The sequence below is a fragment of the Canis lupus genome, chromosome 28, assembly GCF_003254725.2.
Source record: "Canis lupus dingo isolate Sandy chromosome 28, ASM325472v2, whole genome shotgun sequence".
NCBI classification, from domain to species: domain Eukaryota; kingdom Metazoa; phylum Chordata; class Mammalia; order Carnivora; family Canidae; genus Canis; species Canis lupus.
The window spans coordinates 41,023,015-41,042,078 of record NC_064270.1 but is presented as its reverse complement, the minus strand read 5'-3'; the positions used below and the strand labels follow the sequence as shown (position 1 = coordinate 41,042,078).

Genomic DNA, 19,064 nt, shown 5'->3' with positions numbered 1-19,064 from the left:
GCCCCGGGTGGAAGCGGGGTGGATGCCAGGCTCCGCGCCGCGCTGAGCTCGCACCCCTGCCGCTGCGGTGATGCTCGCGGCCCGTTGACCTGCACAAGCACGTCCGCCTGCAGCACAGACCTGGAGCGTCCTCGAGGCAGGGCGCCCCCTCCCTGGCCCGCTGGCCCTGCAGCCTCCCGGCTCCCTGCAGCGGCCAGGGCCAGGGCGCCAGTCCCAGTCCAGCCCGAGCTGACCACGGCGCTCACCCGCCGGCCCAGCCGTCGTTCTGGGGCACAGAGGCCGGGCAGTGAGCGGGCCCTTCCGCTGGGAGGACCGGCCTAAGAGCCTAAGCAGCGGCCCTGGCGGGCAAGGACGGGGACCCTGAGGAAGTGACAGCAGGATGACGTGCGCGGGACCCAGGACTGCATCGGGGCTGCAGTGGGGAGCAGGGTCAGGGCCCCTGCGTTCCTCAGGCTGTCCCGGGGGGCTCTGGGGCCCGGGCCTGCGGGGACGGGCCTGCGGGCCTACGACCTCTGACCCTGCTGCGTTGGTCATGCTGGGATGTGGCTCCCTGCCGCGACGGGAGGTGGGCTGAAGCCCTGGGCTGCAGACGGCAGCGCAGCCCCAGCCCTTGGCCCTTCCCGGGCCTGACCCGCCCGCCCCAGGGCCGTGCAGACTCTGTGCCGAACATCCACTGCCAGGCTGGGCCGGGCCGGGCTGTCTCCCGTCCCGTTTGTCCCCCCACCCGAGGCTGTGACTAGAAACGCAGGCAGGTGTGTTGGCAGCAGGAGTGATGGGCCGGTGCCCGCCCCTTGCTGGCCGCCCCTCACTGTGCACCCTTTAAAATCCTCGCAGGGCCCGGGACCCCACGGTGCCAGTGCCGACAGGCCGTGGGCAGACCTCACCACCTCCGCGCTTGCCGGTAGTACCCAGGTGCCTGGAGGGACAGGGTCCGAGGGGTGAGGCCCTCGCACCACTCACTTCTCTTGGGGGTTTGGGGCAGACGCACCGTTGCCCCCTCTCAGCCCGGGGCATTGTCTGGGCCTGTGCTTCCCGCAGGGGACGTTGTGCTGAGGCGGGGCGGGGGGGCGCGGGGCAGCCGTCCTCGTGGGCTGCTGACTCTTGGAAGCAGGCTGAGCACGTGCCGCGGCCCCCGCGCACCCCTGCCGTCCAGCGTCCGGCACCCATGAACCGAGCAGAGCCAAGCAGAGCCTGCCCGAGCCCCCGGCCGCGGCCCGGAACACAGGGCGAGGGGGAGCGCCCGCCCCTCCCGTGACCACCCCTTCCTCTGCGTCCTGCGCCCCGACTCCCTTCCCACTGCCCAGAACCCCCTGCTGCACGGTCACCTGTCACCCGTGGGTCTCACGCTGCTGTCGGCCTGGGCTGAGGCTGCGCACAGGTGTCGGGGCGCTCCCGGGGTGCCGGCGCCCCTCAGACCCGCGTGCTCTCAGGTTCTGCACGTGAAGGTGGCCGGGCTGGAGCGCCTGGGAGAGCTGGGGGCCCTGTGACCCGCTGCCCACCGCCCCCAGCGCCCCCAGCGCCCCCAGGGCCCCTGCACCCAGCAGGCTCAGGGTGGGCCTCTGCGGCACGGGGTGCTCAGGGGCGGCGCAAGGGCCCCCAGCCCCTTGCCCCCCAGCTCCCCCGCCCCATCGGCAAGTGAAGACGTGGGCCTTGTTCCCTCCAGCCCCGAGCTGTGCTGCCGTCATTGCGGCCGCGCAGTTCCTCTCTGGGGGGTGTTGCATCACGCAGGTGGTTGGCGGAGCCGCAACATCCTGCGGCAGCCACACTGGCCTCCTGTGGAGGGTTCTGCAGAGGCGCTCTGGGGTGCGCCTGTGGGCTCGCCCCAGGTTCCCCAGGGAGGGGGCATGTGAAGAGTGGGAAGTGCCCTCGATGAGTGGCTCCAGGCGACCCCCCAAGACGGCCTGGTGCTGCTCTGGGGTCCCCTGGCCTGCGGGATGGCAGGGGGCTGCACCCTCCTGCTGGGAGCACCCCCTCCCCCGGCTCCCACTGCCCGCGCCCCACCTCCTGCGGCCTGAGCCTGGCCCTGCGGGCTCAGGAAGCTGCGTCAGAGCCACAAGCCACCTCAGCAGCTCTGAGTCAGACTGTCCAGGCCCCGCAGCCACCGAGGCCCCCGTCGGGGTTTGCAGCTGGGTGCAGCAGGGCCCGAGGTTTGGGTCTCCCCAGCCGGGAGGCACGTGGAGACTCGGGTCCGGTGGCATCTGGGCGGCACCCGGGCACCGCGGTGGATGGAGGGGGGCTCAGAGGTCTACACAGCCTGCCCCTGCAGGACGGGGAGCTGCCAGGCGGTGGGGGGCCCGGCTCCTGCTCCGGAGTCCACACCCCACTAGCCCTGAACGTCTGGGCTACAGGTGGCGCTTGCTTGTTCCGGGACATCAGCGTCAAGAGCCACAAAATCTGCCTGGACACCGGGTCACCAGAGCCCACGGCGGCCTCTTGGTGGCTGCGGGACAGGTGGGAAGTGGCTGAGCCCGGATGTGCAGGGGCCGGTACAGCTGGGGACCCGCCTGCCTGCTCCTGCCCGGGGCTCACTGGCAGAGGTGGCCCTCGGGGCTGCGTCCTGGGGTAGAGGCAGGACGGCGCTGGCCCCACAGCCTGGAGCGGTCCTGAGCATCTGGGGCCGGGTGGGAGGGGCACGTCCAGCCAGCCCTGGACCCCAGACCTGGTGGGCGGGTGGCCGGGCACTGGGTTCTGGGTCCTCGGCGGTGACTCCGCGGGACGGGGGGGGGCAGCTGCAGCCCCTGCAGGCTGTGTTGTGTCCTGGGCCACTGCAGAAGCCCTTCCCCAGCAAACACCTCCAAACTGAGACCCCAACGGGGGCTCCCTCTGGCCCCACAGCACCCACGACCTTGGTGCCGTCTAGGGTGCCTCACAGGGGACTCCAGGTAGGAGGTGTGGGTCTGCAGCCCCTGGGGGCCTCCCCGGTGTGCCTGCATCTCGGGGTGCCCCAGGTTGCGGAGCCAGGGTTCCCTCAGGGCCTGGACAAAGCTGATGACAGCAGGGCACCAGGGCGCTGTGGGCCCCACCACCCAGTCCTGTTTCCAGGGGCACCTAGGGCCACCTCAAGGTCAGGCCCAAGAGGCTTCTGGACCCTCCCCTGGGGAGGTGGGACCCCAGCACCGTGCCACAAACTCCCTCTGGGGGGCCTCATGCAGGTTCTGCGGGGGGGGGGGGGGCCACCTGGCCTGGGCGCTCAGGCCTCCGCAGCGCGGGGTGGGCTGGGGCTCGACAGCGGGGCTGCTTGGGGCTGCGGGCTGGGCTGGGTCACAGCCCCCCAGGTGCACGGAGTGGCCACCTCCCGGGTGAGTGACCGGCCGCGTCGGGAGGAGGGGACCTTAGGACCAAGGACCCCCGCCACCGCCCCCCGCAGCTGCTCTCCAGTTCGAATCAGCTGTGTGTGGGTGGACGGAGGGCAAGCGCCAGAGCCCGATGCTGCCCGCGGGCCCGCAACCAGCCCCTGCACCAGCGCAGACCCTGGAGCAGACCCCAGAGCCGCTGCCCGAGGTTCCCGGGGCTGCAAGAGGAGGGGGGGAGGGGGCGGGAGGGGGGCAGGGGGCAGAGCTCGGCGCCCTGCAGTCTTGTTTTTAAGCTTTTAAGGGGAAGGCGAAGGTGGCGCGGGCTGCAGACCTGCACGGTGACCCCACCCCCTGCCCAGGAGAGCCCAGCACCCCGGCCTCTGTGCAGGGGCAGACCTGCTCCCCCCCACCCCCCCACTCCTGGGGCGGCCCGGGTCTACCCACTTCCTCATTTGTAAAATGGGGAACTAAGGATCCCACTGCCCCTCCCGTCCCCGGGGCTGGCCCAACCCCCACCACGTTGACTCCCCTTCCTGACCCGGGAGATGGGCCACACCCAGCGAGGTGTGTGGGGCTGCGACACGCGGTGCCCAGCTGGGCCGGGGCCTGGGGGCGCTGCTGCGGGGGGGTGTCCCCGTGGGCAGACGCCCGACCGCAGGGCCTGCCCCCCCCATGCCCGCCCGCTGCCTCAGGAGCATAGGTTTTCATGAATTTTTTGTGTTTGTTTTTTTTGGTTTTCATGAATTTTGAAACAACGGATCCGACTGTCGTCCCCTTGCACCCCCGTTTCCAGCCCCATGTGTGCGTGCGCGTGTGCAGGAGGCTGGGGAGCCCCGGCCCGACTGCTGGGACACGCAGCAGCTCCTGGTGGCCTGCGGTGCCCCGGGCAGTGGTGGGGAAGCAAGGGGCAGGGCCCTGTCCCTGCTGGTCCCGGTCCTGGTCCTGGCGAGCGGGACGACGGGGGGCGGGGGGGGGCAGCGTCCCCACCTTGGTGACACAGGCCCTCCGGCGGCAGAGGGAACCGCAGGCGGCGTGGGGGGGCCGGGGAGGGGAGTGACGGGCGGTGGAGAGCGGTGGCCAGGGCAGCCCCGCGGGGTGGACACAGGAGGTTGGTGGCCCCGGCCCTGGGGCAGCAGGTGCAGAGAGCCCGGGGTCCGAGGCCTGCGGGCTGGCGGGTCACGGCTTGGGGATCCTTTGCTCTGAGAAAGGTGGGAGCTGCTGGTGGGTGCTGGGCAAGCGAGCGGCTCACCGTTGTGTCACGATCCTCGTGACCCCGACCCCCAGTGGACGAGGCCTGGACGAGGCAGTGGACGCCTGAGGAGCCTGCGGCTCTGGCTGTGCTTTGGAGGCGGAGGGAGCAGGATGGCACAGGCGTCCTCGGCGTCGCTGATGAGACGTGTCCAGAATGCCAGCAAACGGGAAGGATGCCTGCATCCCAGGGGGCGCGCCACCCCAGGGCCCGGGGTCACCTGGGGGTCGGGGTAGTGCCTGGGCTGGGGGGGATTCTGGGTGGGGAGTGTGGTTGCGCGGCCGCTGGTTCAGAGCTCAGCACGTGTCTTTGCGGCGTCCCCTGCACCTGTGCCCCCTGCACCCAGACCCCCTGCACCCGCGCCCCCTGCACCTGGACCCCCTGCACCCACGCCCCCTGCACCTGGATCCCCTGCACCTGGACCCCCTGCACCTGCACATCCTGCACCAGGCCCCCCTGCACCCATGCCCCCTGCACCCGGACCCCCTGCACTGGCCCTCCCTGCACCAGCCCCCCCTGCACCTGGACCCCCTGCACCCGCCTCCCCCCCACCGCGTCTATAAGGGAGCCCCGCGGCGCGTGGGTGCGGAGACACGCCCTGCTGATCGGAACCGCGTTGCTGAGAAGGCCCGTTTCTGCAGAACTCACTTCGGAAACAACGTATGAAATTAGGTCAAAGCTTGAAATAAGTCGGAGCGCACGGAGCAGAGGCGAGGACTGCGTGGCCGCGCGGCCCGGGCGCAGGGAGCCAGCGTGAGGACCCGGCTCCTTGGGGCCCGTCCCCATCCGTGTTGCTGTTTCCATAGCTGTTGTTCTGTGACTGGGGAAACCACAGCAACTAAGGGTTCTTCCTGGTGCTCGGGAGCTGAGACCCCCCCCGGGACCAGGGGGCGCAGGAAAGCTCAAAACTGGACGAAGCCTGGACCCACGGCCCCGGCCCACGGCCCCCCCCGCCGGGAAGCAGCCTCGGGCCAGGAGGCGGCTGATGGGCGTCCTCAGGGTGGCCCTGTCCCTGGGGAGGGGGGACCCCACATCCAGACCCTTCGGGCCCTCCACGCCCTCCCCCTGTTCTCAGAGGGGCTTGGCCTCCCCCCACGCGGTGAAATAAACGGATACCTCCCCCACCCCTGCCACTGCCCCCATCCCTCGGGCCGGCCCAGCTGCCGTCCAGGCAGAGGTCAAGGGGGCGGGCGGGGGACCGCGGGTCCGAGGAGGGGCTGCAGGGCCGGGCTAGAGGCCGCGGCACCCTGGATGTCCTCGTGGTGGCCGTCACCCGCATCGGGATCGCCCCCCAGGCTCCTGGCCCTGGTTGGCACAGGGCCAGCTTGCCCGCCCTGCCCCGCGTGGAGCCGTGTCGAGCTGCCGACTGGCGGGTGCTGAGCCCCCTCGGGGCTCCCGGGGGAGCGTCCACCCTCCAGGTTGGGCCCCAGGAGAGACCAGCAGGGCTGAGGGTGGAGGGTCAGCTGGTCCCTCCTGAAGACGCGCACCATGTCTGCCCCCCTCTCGCAGGGCCGCCGCCCCGGCCCCGCCCCGGCCGACCCTCCCTTACCCGCTGCCCAGTGTCCCTGGGGGCCCAGCCGCGGGCACCTGCCCGGTCACCCCTCCAGCGCCTGGGGACAGAGGGCAGGGGCTCTGCTCACTTGCATTCCCAGGCTCGGAGGCCTCGCCGTCCCTCCCCATCAGGGTCCCAGAGCACCCCCGACCCCGTGCACGCCCACCCACACGTGAGCGCACACTCAGTTCCCCGGGGCGCCCTCCTTTGCTCCCACCAGCCGTCGGGACTGGTCCTCTTCCCCGTGACCCAGAGCCGCGGGGAGCAGCCCCTTCCCCAGATTCAGCGGCCTCTGGGCCTTCCCGGCTCGGTCCCAGGCAGGGGGCCCTGGGGACACGGCGCCCGCAGCCTCCCCGAGCCAGCCAGCCAGTTTCTCTGTGGACAGAGTGGGGAGGGGGCCCCCGAGGGTCCCCGGAGCCCGGGCCCTGGATGCTGGGCTCGGCTTGCTGTCGGGGCCTCGGTTCCCCTCAGCACAGGGCCCCAGGACCGGGGCTCCCAGAGCTGCCGAGGGGCCTGCGGTTGGGGGGCCAGGGGGCCGAGGGCGTGTCTCCGTGGGCGAGCTGGCCAAGGACCCGAGGGACACGAAGGGACCACGAGTGAACGGCAGTGGCCGTCGTCAGAGCCCCGTCCCAGCGTGAAAGCCCCCGAGCCCGGGGCAGTGGGGACCTGGCTCAGCCTGGCTCCAGGCCGGGGTGCGGGGGGCCCAGCCGGGGCAGGCGGGCGGGAGCGCGAGGGGTGCTGGGGCACACACACAGGGCTGCCCGGTCAGCACTTCCTCGTGGGTGCGGGTCCCGGAAAGGCCAAGGGTGCCTGGGAAGGGCCTGTGCGCAGTGGCCTTGGACGGCAGAGGGGGGTTCCCACGGCCGCCGTGCTCGGGCCGCCCGAGAAGTGGAAGAAAATATCAAGAAGCCGGATTATCTCCCCCAGAGGGAGTCACAGCCTTGAAACCCTGACGCAGGGAGGCCCAGGGAGGCCGAGGCAGGGCCCCCCCAGCCAGCCTTAACCCTTTGCCGCCCCTCCCGTGGGCCCGGGCATCCTCCTTCAGAGCCTCTGGGCACAGGCCGCAGGTGGCCGCAGGTGGCCGCAGGTGGCCCCAGGGACCCAGGAGCCTCCGCTGAGGTCAGGCTGGCCGCTCCGTCCCCCTGCCCAGGGCGCCCGGGCCCAGGTGGTCCCAGCAGCACCCGCCCAGCCCAGGGCCGAGGATGCAGACCCAGCCTGGTTCCCGGGGAGTCCCCGCCACAGACACCTTGGGGAGCAAGTCGGAACCCAGGGCCCCAGCTCACTCCAGGCAGATGAAGGATTAACAGTTGCTGCTCCCCAGCCCTCGGCGGAAGGTCGCCCTTGTTCTAGTGGGGAGCTCGCTCCCCTGGGTGGGCTCCTGCGGGCCAGATTTCCACACCCAGACGCAGCCTTTACCTTCATGCTCCAGGGGGCTTGGCCATTCTCGGGCAACTGAGGCCAGGAGTGTCGCCCTGGGGAGCTGGGCCCCTGTGGAGGGAGGGGCTGCTGACCCCGCCTGGCCCAGGCTGCAGGGCGCCTGTGGGGAGCAGTGGGGAGCTGCAGGGCATCCAAGAAAGTGTGGGGCAGGCTGGGGTGCAGGGCAGGCTGGGGGGCCTGGACAGACTGGGGTACAGGGGGGGCCAGGCAGGCTGGGGTGCAGGGCAAGCTGGGGGGCCTGGGCAGACTGGAGTACAGGGGGGCTAGGCAGGCTGGGAGGCCTGGGCACACTGGGGTGCAGGGGGGGCTAGGCAGGTTGGGGTGCAGGGCAGGCTGGGTGCAGGCTGGGGTGCAGGCTGGGGTACAGGGCAGGTTGGGGGGACTGGGAAGACTGGGGTACAGGCCGGTTGGGGTGCAGGCTGGGGTGCAGGGCAGGCTGGGGGGCCTGGGCAGACTGGGGTGCTGGGGGGCTAGGCAGGCTGGGGTGCAGGGCACACTGGGTGCAGGCTGCTGGTGCAGGCTGGGGTACAGGCCGGGTTGGGGGTCTGCAGACCTGTGGGCTGCTCTCAGGGGCACAGAGGAGAATCAGTGGGGTTAACTGCAGGGCCAGGGCTGAGGCGACAGCCGGGACAGCCCCTCCGCACGGGAACAGCACAGGGAGGGAGCGAGTCGTCTTGAAGGACACCCCTTATCGCCCATCAGGCCGGTGCCAAGCACGTCCTCCCAGGGCCAGCAAGGACGTTTTCTGTCTTGTAGGCAGAGGGAGGGCCGGGTCCGGGGTGTGTGCAGGGGTGGGGGCCACTCTTGGGGTCCAGGGTGCCCAGGGTTTAAGTGGGTGACACTTAAAGCCCCTTTGCAGGGGGCTCTGGCCGGGTGACAGCGCCCAAGACGCAGAGCCCAGGCCTTGGTGGACCCCGGGGGCTGGCGGACGGGACGGCTCCCTGGGGGTGGGGTCTGCGAAGACCCGGTCCCTCGGCTGGCCTCCCCCGGTCCCTTGTCTCCCCCCGGGGGGGCCGCCCGCACACAGTGGTCTGATCCGGGCCCCCTGCAGGCAGGAGCTGCCTGGCGGCTGAGGGTGCAGGCAGGGCCCCAGGTCTGAGGGTCACTCGGCGCGAGGCGACCAGGCGGCGGCTGGGAGCGGGACGGGCGGCCAGGGCAGCCCCGTGGGGTCCTGCTGCCGGCGACTCTCCCGACGGCTCCGCCAGGCTGACCTGGACCCGCAAACGCCGCGTGTGCGGGAGGCTGGGCCACGGGGGTCGGGGCTGGGGGGACCCCACGGAGCGCCCGGCCCCTCGGCGGCCTCGGCCTGGCAGGAGCAGAGGGAGGATCCCGGGCACAGGACCTCCCTGGTCACCGGGGGCCCTCGGTGGATCTGGGCCCTGCCCCCCCCCCGCAGGGGACTGGCCACCCCACACCCGGATGACGCCTTGGGCTGCGGGGGGCCCATGAGGTGACGGCGGGGGCCAGTGACTCCCAGCTGCCGGCCACTCGGGGGTCCGGCCCTGACAGGCCTCTCCATACCCTTCTGGGCTCCTGATAATCAGGAAAACAAGTTTAAGGAAACAAAGGGGCGACGTGGGGATCGATGCTCGGGAGCAGGGCCTGCCCCACCCACCGTCTGTCTGTCCGTCCTCCCAATGACCCACCTCAAGGAGCCCAAGGTCAAGGGCGACAGTGTGTTTCCCAGAAGCCCTGGGGCAGGTCTGCTGGGGCCTGCGACCCGGGGCACCGGGCAGGACCCCTGTGGTATCAGGGCACAGCGGCCACCGCAGGGGGGAGGCTGGGGTACGGGCTCCGCAGCCGCTCCCCGTCCAGCCAGTGTGAGTGGGTTTGGGGCGCCCCTGCCTCCTCCAGCAGCGGACAGGGGGACACCCCTTTGCTTCCCCGTCGTGGGCTCAGGGAGCCTGTGTCCCCGGCTGGCCAGCTGGGCTCTGCGCCTCTGTGTCCGTCAGCCCGAGGACCGGCCCCATGGCGACCGCAGGCCTCCAGCTGCTCAGGCCACCCCAGGGCCCAGGCCTCGGTGCGGCAGGGTCCAGGGGCCACGCGTGTCCACGGGAGGCCAGGGGCTGTGCGCTCTCGCGGCTTACCCCGGCGCCGTCAGGTTTAGATGCTGGCGGCGTCCACCCCGTGCTGCGGGCGGGCAGCGCCGAGGGGCTGCTGTGTGTACACGCACATGCACTTGCACACACACACGCACACGCGTGCATGCACAGTCTGGGCAGGTGCCGGCCGAGGAGGTGTCAGCGGGGCAGCTCGGCTCCCGCACCGAAGTAGGTGCCCGGGCAGTGCCTGCCCACGTTGGGAGACAAGTCGGTCCCCATGGGGGGCGTCCAGCACTGTGTTCACAGGGCTCCCTGGCTGCGGGTGGCAGGCGGGGGCCCAAGTCCGAAACAGAAGGCCTTCGGGTCCCCACCTGCCCGTCCAGCACCCCCCGCCCCCCGCACAGTGCGTGGTCTCGGCACGGGAGCCTCCTGGTCCTTGGGCAGCTGTCCCCGGGTGTGCGGGGGCCCAGGGACAGCCGTCCACCTGACCCTCTGGGCTCCCGGGTGGTGTTCCCGGGGGGGTCTGGGACTCGCTGCCAGGGGCTCCGGCGGGGCAGGGGGGGACAGGGACAGACGCGCACTTTCCGGGCCCTGACGCAAGCAGTGGCGCGTTGGCAGATAAGTGCGGGCCAGGCTGGCGGGCTCCCAGCTCCGGGCGGCCGCCCCCCGGCCCGGGCCCCGCTCAGCGCTGTGCTCACAGCTCCTCTTTGTGCCCCAATCTCGCAGGCGTGGGGGTGGACGGGGCCTTGGCACGGCTGGACGCGGGACCCACGTGACAGCGGTCGCTCCGCCTGCCCGGCCCCAAGGTCGCTGCCTCGCATAAAGGGGCCCGACGGGCCGGGCTGGAGGAAGAGCTCGGGGCCAGCAGCCCGCGGCCAGCAGCCGGCTCTCCTCCCAGCTCGCACGCTCCGCCGCCGCCCGGACCCGCCGCCTGGGACCTGCTGCCGCCCGGGACCTGCTGCCCGGACCCGCTGCCGCCTGCACCCCCCACCGCCCGGACCTGCCGCCCGGACCCGCGCCCGCGCCCGCTCACGGGCCCTCCCGACGGCGAAGCTGCTCGCTGTTCCTTTTTCCTATGCATATACTTCTTTGAGGGTCTGGCCTGAAGAGGTGTAAGGCATGGGAAAAGGGGGTAACGAGGTCCTCCTCGCGCCACGGAGCCGCCCGGGCCGCCGGGCGAGGTGGGTCCTGATCGATCGCAGGACGAGGCTTTGGTGCGGGCCCCGGGGGCTCTGGACGGGCGCTGGGCCCTGGCTGACCTTTGCCCCCAGGGGCCAGGGAGCGCCCAGAGCCGGGGAAGCTGCTGGGACAGGACGTGGGTGGGGGGCAGGCCGGGGGGCTGGGGCCGGGGTGGCTCCGCAGAGGCTTGGGGGGCGGGGGGCGCTGGGTCAAGGCCTGTAACCGCGAGTGTCGTTCATGTTCTGATCAGAAATGTCAATAAAGCTAATTTCGTGGGAACCTAAATGTGATTGTTTTGATAACTGGTTTGAACCGAAGCCCCTGGGTTGGTGCGGGGCTGTCTCCTGGCTGCCGGGGGGGTGGGGGGCGCGGGGGGCGGGCTCTGGGGAACTTAGGGCGGAGCAGGTGCGACCCCGGGGAAGGGCTGGGATCCGCCGACCGGGGTGGGGGCCAGCGTCCCTGGAGCCTGGGGCCTGAGGTTCCCGTGTAGACAAATGGACAGGAGCTTCCATGGCGACTGTGGGGCCTTGGTTGGCGAGTCGCCCAGCAGACCGGCCCCTCGGCCCCGCGCCCGGCGCCCCCTGCCCTCCTTTGATGGCTCCTCCCCCCAGGGCCGCGGTGGGAGGGGGGTGGGCGGCCCCAGGAGACCTCGGGTGCAGGTGCTGGCCCGGGGCCCAGCACCAGTCAGTGCGGCCAGGAGAGCCCTCTGGGTTCCCGACTGACCCCCCCAACCCCGTAGGCCACTCTGGGGAGGGGGAGGAGGAAGGGGAGGGGGAGGGGCAGAGCTGTCCCTGAGGCTGGTGTCAGCCGCAGCCACAGCGGGGACACCCTCGGAGTGTGGGGACGCCCGCCGTCCTGCGAGCAGTGGGGTGGGGGGCTCGCCCACGAGCCACACTGTGCCTTCCCTGGGGAGGGGGTTCCCAGTCATCCACGACCTGCCCAGTGCGGGGGAGGGTCCTGGGGGCTGCAGGGGGCGCCAGGGCCGCTGCATGGGGGCCTCACGCTGCCCCTCAGGCCATGGCTGCTGGACGAAGGTGGGGTCCCGGGGACAGTCCTCCCTCTCGCCCGGGTGCCCCGGACTGGAACGTGTGCGGAGAATCGTGCCACAGGCCAGGAGCTGCGTGTTCTCACCGGTCGGGTGCCCTGAAGCCAGGCCCGGCAGGGGCAGGGGCAGCGTGTGTTCAGCAAGCCCGTGACCTCCGCTCTGCTGGCAGGGCTGGGGGTGCCCCCCCCTCACCGCCTGGGGCCCTCGGCCTGTGGGCTGGGCCTGCACCCCCAGCCAGCGTCCCTGCAGCCCCGCGGCCTGGACACAGGCTCCACCCCAGGGACCCACAACCTGGCCCCACGGCCACCTGGTGTTTCAGACGTGAGACCTGCAGGGAACCGGGCTGCTCCTGGCCCAGGCTTGGCCCCCCGCGGAGGGAGGTGGGGGAGGCCTGTGGCGCCCGGCCCTTCGGACAAGCGACCTCCGAGGAGCACCAGGTGGCATCCACTATAAAGCCCCCGTTTTCTGTAAACTGGAATGTAGGTTTTTGGCAAAAAGACTATTTCTCTCACAGGCTCCTGGGTCTGTGCTGAGCCCCAGCCGGCTGTCCTGTGCTGGTCACAGCCGAGGGCGACTGCTGGTCATGAAGGCCGCTCGGGTTACAGAGAGGAGGCCCAGGGGTGTCCGCTGCCCGGAGTGAGCTGCTGCTTCAGCCGCGGGATGCCCAAGCTGCGGGGGGGGGCGGATCCCGAGAGCAGAGGGACCACGCAGATGCACCTGGTGACATTTCCACGTTTGCACTCGAGGCTGTTAGCACGCAGCACGAGGAAGTATCCAAATCTTTTTTATGATTTTATTTTTAGGTAAGCTCTCCGCCCGCCGTGGGGCGCGAACTCACAGCCCCAAGATCAACAGTCTCAGCCTCCACCATCAGAGCGGGCCAGGCCCCCGCAGCTTTATTTTTTCCAACACTTTATATTGAATAAATTACTCTCCTATCACAGGCTACGAGCCCAACGTTTCAAAGTCCACTTTCGGCTTTGGGCTTTGTCCCCCGACCCCTCGTCGAGTCCTTAAACCGAGCCTGTAGTATCCAGGGAAGGAGCAGCTGGGTGGGGTGGGGGTTCCAGGTCCCGGCTGCCGAGGGGGCGCAGGGCTCGCAGGGTGGACGTCTCCCGGGGAGATGCGGGGCCCTGCGCGCACCCGCGCCGTGTGGACGGCAGGTCGGCCCCGCTCTGCTCCCGCTCCCGGCGGCCGCTGGGCTGTCACGCGTCCTCAGAAGGCATCCCCGGTCTGGGGCAGGGCACACAGGCCCCGGGGCACCCCGGACAAGGCCAAGGCCGGGCCCAGCTCCTGGCCCCCCGGGTCCGGGAGGCAGCACGTGGGAGGCTGTCTGCTGCACGAGGCCCACGCCAAGGCCACGGAGGCTCGATCCACCCGGCAGAGATCCCAGAAGGGGCCAGGGGGCTGCCCCAGAGCTGGAGGCCCCAGTGGGGGCGCCCAAGGACACAGCAGCCGCAGTGGCCTGCGCAGGGCAGGGGGCGGAGGGCAGAAGGTCACTGGAGGGTGGAGCCCCCCGGGGAAGGGGCTGCTCAGCTGCGAGTCCTGCAGTTGGCGTTTGTGTTTCATCCGGCGATTCTGAAACCAGGTTTTTATCTGCGGGGAAACCTCCATCAGAGCAGGGACGGGAACAGCTGCCCCCCACCAGGCCCGGCCCCCCTCACCTGCACCCCCGGAGAGCCTGGCCTGCACCCCCAAAAGCCTCACCTGCACCCCCGAGAACCTCACCTGCAGCCCCGAGAGCCTCGCCTGCACCCCTGAGCCTCACCTGTAACCCCCGAGAGCCTCGCCTGCAGCCCCAAGCCTTGCTTGCACCCCAAGAACCTTGCCTGCACCCCAAGAAACTCACTTGCACCCCTGGAGAGCCTCGTCTGCAGCCCTGAGAGCCTCACCTGCACCCCCAAGCCTCACCTGTAACCCCCAAGAGCCTCGTCTGCAGCCCCAAGCCTTGCTTGCACCCCAAGAACCTTGCCTGCACCCCAAGAAACTCACCTGCATCCCCAGAGAGCCTCGTCTGCAGCCCTGAGAGCCTCACCTGCAGCCCCAAGAGCCTCGCCTGCACCCCCGAGACCTCACCTGCAGCCCCGAGAGCCTCACCTGCAGCTCTGACCCTCACCTGCACCCTGAGAGCCTCGCCTGCACCCCCGAGAAACTCACCTGCACCCTCGGAGAGCTTCGCCTGCACCCCCAAGCCTTGCCTGAACCCTGAGAGCCTCACCTGCATCCTGAGCCTCGCCTGCACCCCCGAGCCTCGCCTGCAGCCCCGAACCTCACCTGCAGCCCTGAACCTCGCCTGCACCCCCAAGAGCCTCACCTGCAGCCCCGAGAGCCTCACCTGCACCCCTGAGCCTCACCTGCACCCCTGAGCCTCGCCTGCAGCCCGAGAGACTCGCCTACAACCCCGAGCCTCACCTGCACCCCCGAGCATCACCTGCCGCCCGGAGCCTCACCTCCAGCTCCGAGAGCCTCGCCTGCAGCCCCGAGCCTCGCCTGCCGCCCCGAGAGGCTCACCTGCACCCCCGAGAGCCTCACCTGCACCCCCAAACCTCACCTGCCGCCCCGAGAGGCTCACCTGCACCCCTGAGAGGCTCACCTGCACCTCCGAGAGCCGCATGTCGCGGGCCAGGCGCCGGCGCTCCAGGGGGCCCAGGTAGCGGCGCCGCCGGAAGGCGCTCTCCAGGGTGCTGAGCTGCTCTGCGGTGAAGGCCGTGCGCACGCGGGGCACCCGCAGGCCGTCCCCGTCCCTGCCCCACCCTGAGGGAGGACGGAAACGCCATCAAACGCCATCAAACGCCATCAGCCCAGCCGTCGGCCCACGCGGGATAGAGGGGTGCCCAGCACCCAGTGCGTCAGGGCGCAGGCCCCTCCTCTGCCGGCTGGAGTGTGGGCTGGGGTCAGGGCGAGGAGGGCGCCTGGCGAACAGCTCTGCAGCCCCCCAGCAGTTTCGCCCAGGACGGCGGTGCCCCCAGGCTGCCCGCCCCCAACGTGAAGCTCTGGCAAGTCTGCGTCTAGTCCTTTTTTATTGATTTAAGATTTCCTTCCCTTGGGGCGTCCGGCAGACTCCCTGCTGAGCTTGGAGCCCGACCCCGGGATCAGGATCTGGGCCGAAACCAAGAGTCAGACACTCAAGCAGTGTCCCCCGGCGCCCGTGTGTCCGCCGGGAGGCGGCGGGAGGCGCGAGCGCTGGTGTGCGGAGCTCGGCTACCTGGTCGGGCCTCACCCAAATGCCAACGGGCTCTAGTGCTGGTGTGGGGGGAGCAGAGCTTACCAATGACTTTAACACTTCCCTGGAAGCAGGCAGGGGACCAGAGGAGCGACCCTTGCTTCGGAGGGGGCGGGGGCAGGGTGTAAGGGGTCGGGGCGCAGGGATGACTGGCTGGCTTTTGTTGGGGAGGGGGCACTGGTTGCAGAGAATAAACGTAGAATTTAACTTCATTGAAGTATAGCATTTTCCCCTAAGATCAAACTCGTTCAAAAATGAACTTAACAGGGGCGCCTGCCTTTGGCTCAGATCGCGATCCCGGGATTGGGATCGAGATTGCATCGGGCTCCCTGCATGGAGCCTGCTTCTCCCTCTGCCTGTCTCTCATGAATAAATAAATAAATCTTAAAAAAAATGAATTTAACAGATAACATCAATCCCACTTTTGATCACATAGGGCTTTTTTTTTTTTTTTTTTAAGATCCTATCCATCTGTTCACGAGAGACACAGAGAGAGAGACAGAGGCAGAGGCACAGGCAGAGGGAGAAGCAGGCTCCATGAGGGGAGCCTGACGTGGGACCCGATCCCGGGACTTTAGGATCACACCCTGGGCCGAAGGCGGCGCCAAACCCCTGAGCCACCCGGGCTGCCCTGACCACGCAGGGCTTTAAACCTAAAAGCAGGGATCCCTGGGTGGCGCAGCGGTTTGGCGCCTGCCTTTGGCCCAGGGCGCGATCCTGGAGACCCGGGATCAAATCCCACATCGGGCTCCTGGTGCATGGAGCCTGCTTCTCCCTCTGCCTGTGTCTCTGCCTCTCTCTTTCTCTCTGTGTGACTATCATAAATAAATAAAAATTAAAAAAAAAAAAAAAAAAACCTAAAAGCAATGATTACATCACAAAGACCGAGAAACGCTCCGCAGTGAACGGCAAGGGGTCAGGGGGACGCCCTGCAACCGAGGCCCGGAGCTCCCAGGTGCAGACAGCAGGGCGCCCCGAGCCACCCCGCAGGGCCGCCGGTGCACCGCCAACGGGCCGGAGTCCCGAGGCCTGGGCGCCCAGTGGGCGGGCTCTGTGAGCTTCAGGACGTGCGTGTCCAGCCCCGACGGCCGACCGCACGCCGGAAGCCCGGGTCCCCCACAGTGCGAAATGACCGTGTCACGGCTCAGGGCCACACGCCAGCCCTTCCAGGACGTGGGGGTGGGGAGCCCCAGGGGGCCTAAAGACAGGAGACCCCGCCCCCGTGGCTTTGTAGTCCAGGCCTCCCCCCAACCCTCCCGGCTCCCATCTGGGAAGGGAGGCACCCCCCGCCCCAGCCTTACCAGCCGTGGGCGTCCGGGGCGCACACGCTTCTGAAGACTTGGCCTCCTCCACGCCCGCACCGTGCAGGGGCTCCCCGCTGCTGCACCCCCTGGCGGGAGCGGAGGGACCCCCCCGAGGGGCTTCAGCGGGCCTGGAGGGCGGTGACGGCCCCCCGCGGCTGCTCTGGGAAAGCCAGTCCACCGAGCCGAAGCTGGACGGCCCGCGGCCGCTGGGCAGGGGAGGGGACGGAGACATGGCTGCTCACAGGACAGAGGGGGTGACGCACAGGGTCCCCGCAGCACCGACGGCGGCTAAGGCACCAGGTCGTCCGCCGCCTTAGCGTTTATAAGCTCCGGAGGAGGCGGGTGGGAGGCCGGCCTGCATAGCCGCTCAGAGCCTCGCCCACCCCCAGATAAGTAGCACCTAATTGCCTTCGATTCAGAGGCACAAAGGAGGCCATTCACACCTCCCCCGGCTCCGAGATGTCTGCGGCGGGGCGGGGCTGAGCCTGGGCGGAGGCTGGTCACGTCCTTTCATCCCCCACCCCCACCGAGTGGCCCCTCCCAGCTGAGCACCCAAGCTGGAGGCTTGTCCTTTGGGGTGAGGAGCCGCCTCCTCTCCAGCCCGCGGGGTCTGCGGTGCCGAAGGCGGCAGGTGTGCCCACCTGAGGGAGGGCATGCTTCCCGGAGGGGGAGCAGCATCACCAGCGGGGGGCGGGGCTCCCAGAGCAGGTGCCGCTGCCTCAGGCTGTCCGGCGGGGGGAGGAACGTAGGGCAGGGTGGGTGCTGCTGCCCGGGGAGCACCCACCGGCCCTTCCCTCTCAGACGGTACTCGGCGCCCCCACCCCCGCCTCCACTCTGCAGTGGCAGGAAGGAGGGGTGTCTGCCCTCAGGAGTGCGGCCCCGCCCTGCTGCTCCCGGACGACCCAGCGGGAGGGATGGAGCAGCCCGGTGCTGCCGAGAAGGGCCGCCCCACTGCCCAGCGGGGCCCAGAGCCGCCAGGGACGCGGCAGCCCGGGTTCAAGGCCTGTCCTCTCTCCGGGGACCCAGCCCCCTCCCACCTCCGCTGCTCGCCACCACCACTTTCTGCAGGACGGGACCGAGGGCCAGCGCCCTCTGCGTCCAGGGTGACCTGGGGCAGCCCGGAGCCCCCACCCCCCCACGCCCGCCCCCTGGGTGTGGTGGCCCTAGCCCACCGGCCGACTCCTGGGGGCGCCGGCGCCAGCCTGGGCGGGACCGTGGGATCAAAGGCCCCTCCGGCTGGGCCCGGATTAACACCCCCGGCCGCCCTCCGGCGGGCACAGCGGGAACGGCGGCGCTGACCCCGCCGGGAAGGGTCAGGGGGCCCGACGCCTCCGAGTCAGCGCAGTGGTCCGCCGGTGGCCGCGTCCCGGGCGGCGGTGCTGGCCTGGACCTGGACGGAGAGGCCCCTGCTCTCAGACGCTGTCCTGCCCCTGGGGACCGAGGCCCAGCTGGTGGGGGCTGCGCGGCTCTCGGACCGGGAATGGGGTCGGCACTGCGGACCCCCCCGCCCTGTGCGCGGCTCCAGGGGCGCCCTCCCGGTGGACACGACAGGTGCCGGGACTCTGCGTCCTGGTCCCACCTGCACCCACCTGTGAGCAGCGCGCACCCGGTGCTCCCGCGGCGGGCCAGGGTCCTCCCCAGGGGTCCTGCTGCCCACACCCTCCCGGCCCGACCACGCGCCTCCGCACCGCCCGGGCTGCGGCCCCTCGTCCCCCAGGGGTGGGGCTGGGCTTCGTGTCCCCTGGGGTGGGCCCTGCGCGGCCTCCGCCTTCCTCCGAGGCTCAGGACCCGACGCGGGGTGGCCTCGGCCCTGACCGCTGACCTGCCCCCGAATCCCGCACCTGCTTGCAGCGGGGAGGGGCTCCCCAAGCGCATGCCCTGGGTCACTTGGAGGCCCCGGCCGCCCCGCCCCCCGCGTTCCCTGGACGAAACCTTCCCGGGCCTCAGCCCGCCCCCTGGGCTCCATCCCGCCGCCCCGGCCAACCCAGATACAAGGCCCAGGGAGGCCCGCCCTGCGCCAGGCCCCTCCTCCACACCCACCCCAGGAGGGGACTGGGCCGCAGCCCTTCCGGCTCCCCCACGGCTGCTCCTGCTGGAGAGAACCTGGTGTGAGTGTGCAGCTGGGGGGCTGGTTTCCAGGCTGCGGGGTGATGGGGGCACCCAGCCTGCCCGCGCACTCCGTGGAGCAGGGGGTCCAGCGGCAGGGTCCAGGGACACGGGGAGGGAGGCGCGAATCAGCAGGGAGTGCGGCCACTGCCCATCTTTCCGAGATCCCACATTTTGGGGAGACGGGAAGGGTCCTACAAGGGCTGTATCAGAGTCAAGGGTGCGGGGCGCCCACTTGCTGTCCCACGTGTGACATACGTGTGACTCTCTCTATGGGCAGAAAAGCCCCAGGGCCTGCATGTCGGGTGCGTCCATGCGGGATTGCCGGGAAGAGGACCAGGACGCAGCCGGGGATTCCGCGGGGCTTGCATGTGGCCCAGTCATGGGCCAGGAGGACATGAGCCTCACCGCGAAGAGCCACTGTTACACTGAAAGGACAAAAAAAAAAAAAAAAAAAAAAAAAAAAGCTAGGGTTTCTCTAGATCTAGATCACAAATAATGGTTCTGGGAGACAGCAGCACGTGCATGTGCCCTGGGGGACGTCACGGGGACAAAGTGAGGGGCCGGCCCGCAGACGTCTGGAACACCCCCGTGGACCTGGTGTGGGATTCCAGATGCGCTCGAGTGACACGTC

At 70.1% G+C, this 19,064-nt stretch overlaps 1 protein-coding gene and 1 long non-coding RNA gene across 2 annotated transcripts; both read right to left on the bottom strand.

Moving 5' to 3' along the window:
• Nucleotides 1-5,097: 5,097 nt before the first annotated feature.
• On the bottom strand, nucleotides 5,098-7,696 carry LOC125753912 (uncharacterized). The gene is made up of 3 exons (XR_007406738.1): nucleotides 7,511-7,696; nucleotides 6,092-6,152; nucleotides 5,098-5,362 (listed from the first exon to the last, which is right to left on the bottom strand). It is a non-coding gene; the product is annotated as an uncharacterized LOC125753912 (long non-coding RNA).
• Nucleotides 7,697-13,012: 5,316 nt separating this feature from the next.
• Nucleotides 13,013-16,556, bottom strand: VENTX (VENT homeobox). Its single transcript, XM_025467762.3, has 3 exons — nucleotides 16,322-16,556; nucleotides 14,391-14,551; nucleotides 13,013-13,393 (listed from the first exon to the last, which is right to left on the bottom strand). Exons 1-3 carry the CDS (start codon nucleotides 16,554-16,556, stop codon nucleotides 13,013-13,015), a joined length of 777 nt encoding a protein of 258 aa, XP_025323547.3.
• Between the last annotated feature and the right edge of the window lie 2,508 nt (nucleotides 16,557-19,064).

What these genes read in the sequence shown, in the direction of transcription:
- VENTX (XM_025467762.3), bottom strand. Translation starts at nt 16,556, where the DNA reads ATGTCTCCGTCCCCTCCCCTGCCCAGCGGCCGCGGGCCGTCCAGCTTC. An exon ending in GCCCCGGACGCCCACGGCTG is followed by an intron (nt 14,552 to 16,321) that starts GTAAGGCTGGGG and finishes GTCCTCCCTCAG; the next exon opens with GGTGGGGCAGGGACGGGGAC. An exon ending in TGCGGCTCTCGGAGGTGCAG is followed by an intron (nt 13,394 to 14,390) that starts GTGAGCCTCTCA and finishes GTTTCCCCGCAG; the next exon opens with ATAAAAACCTGGTTTCAGAA.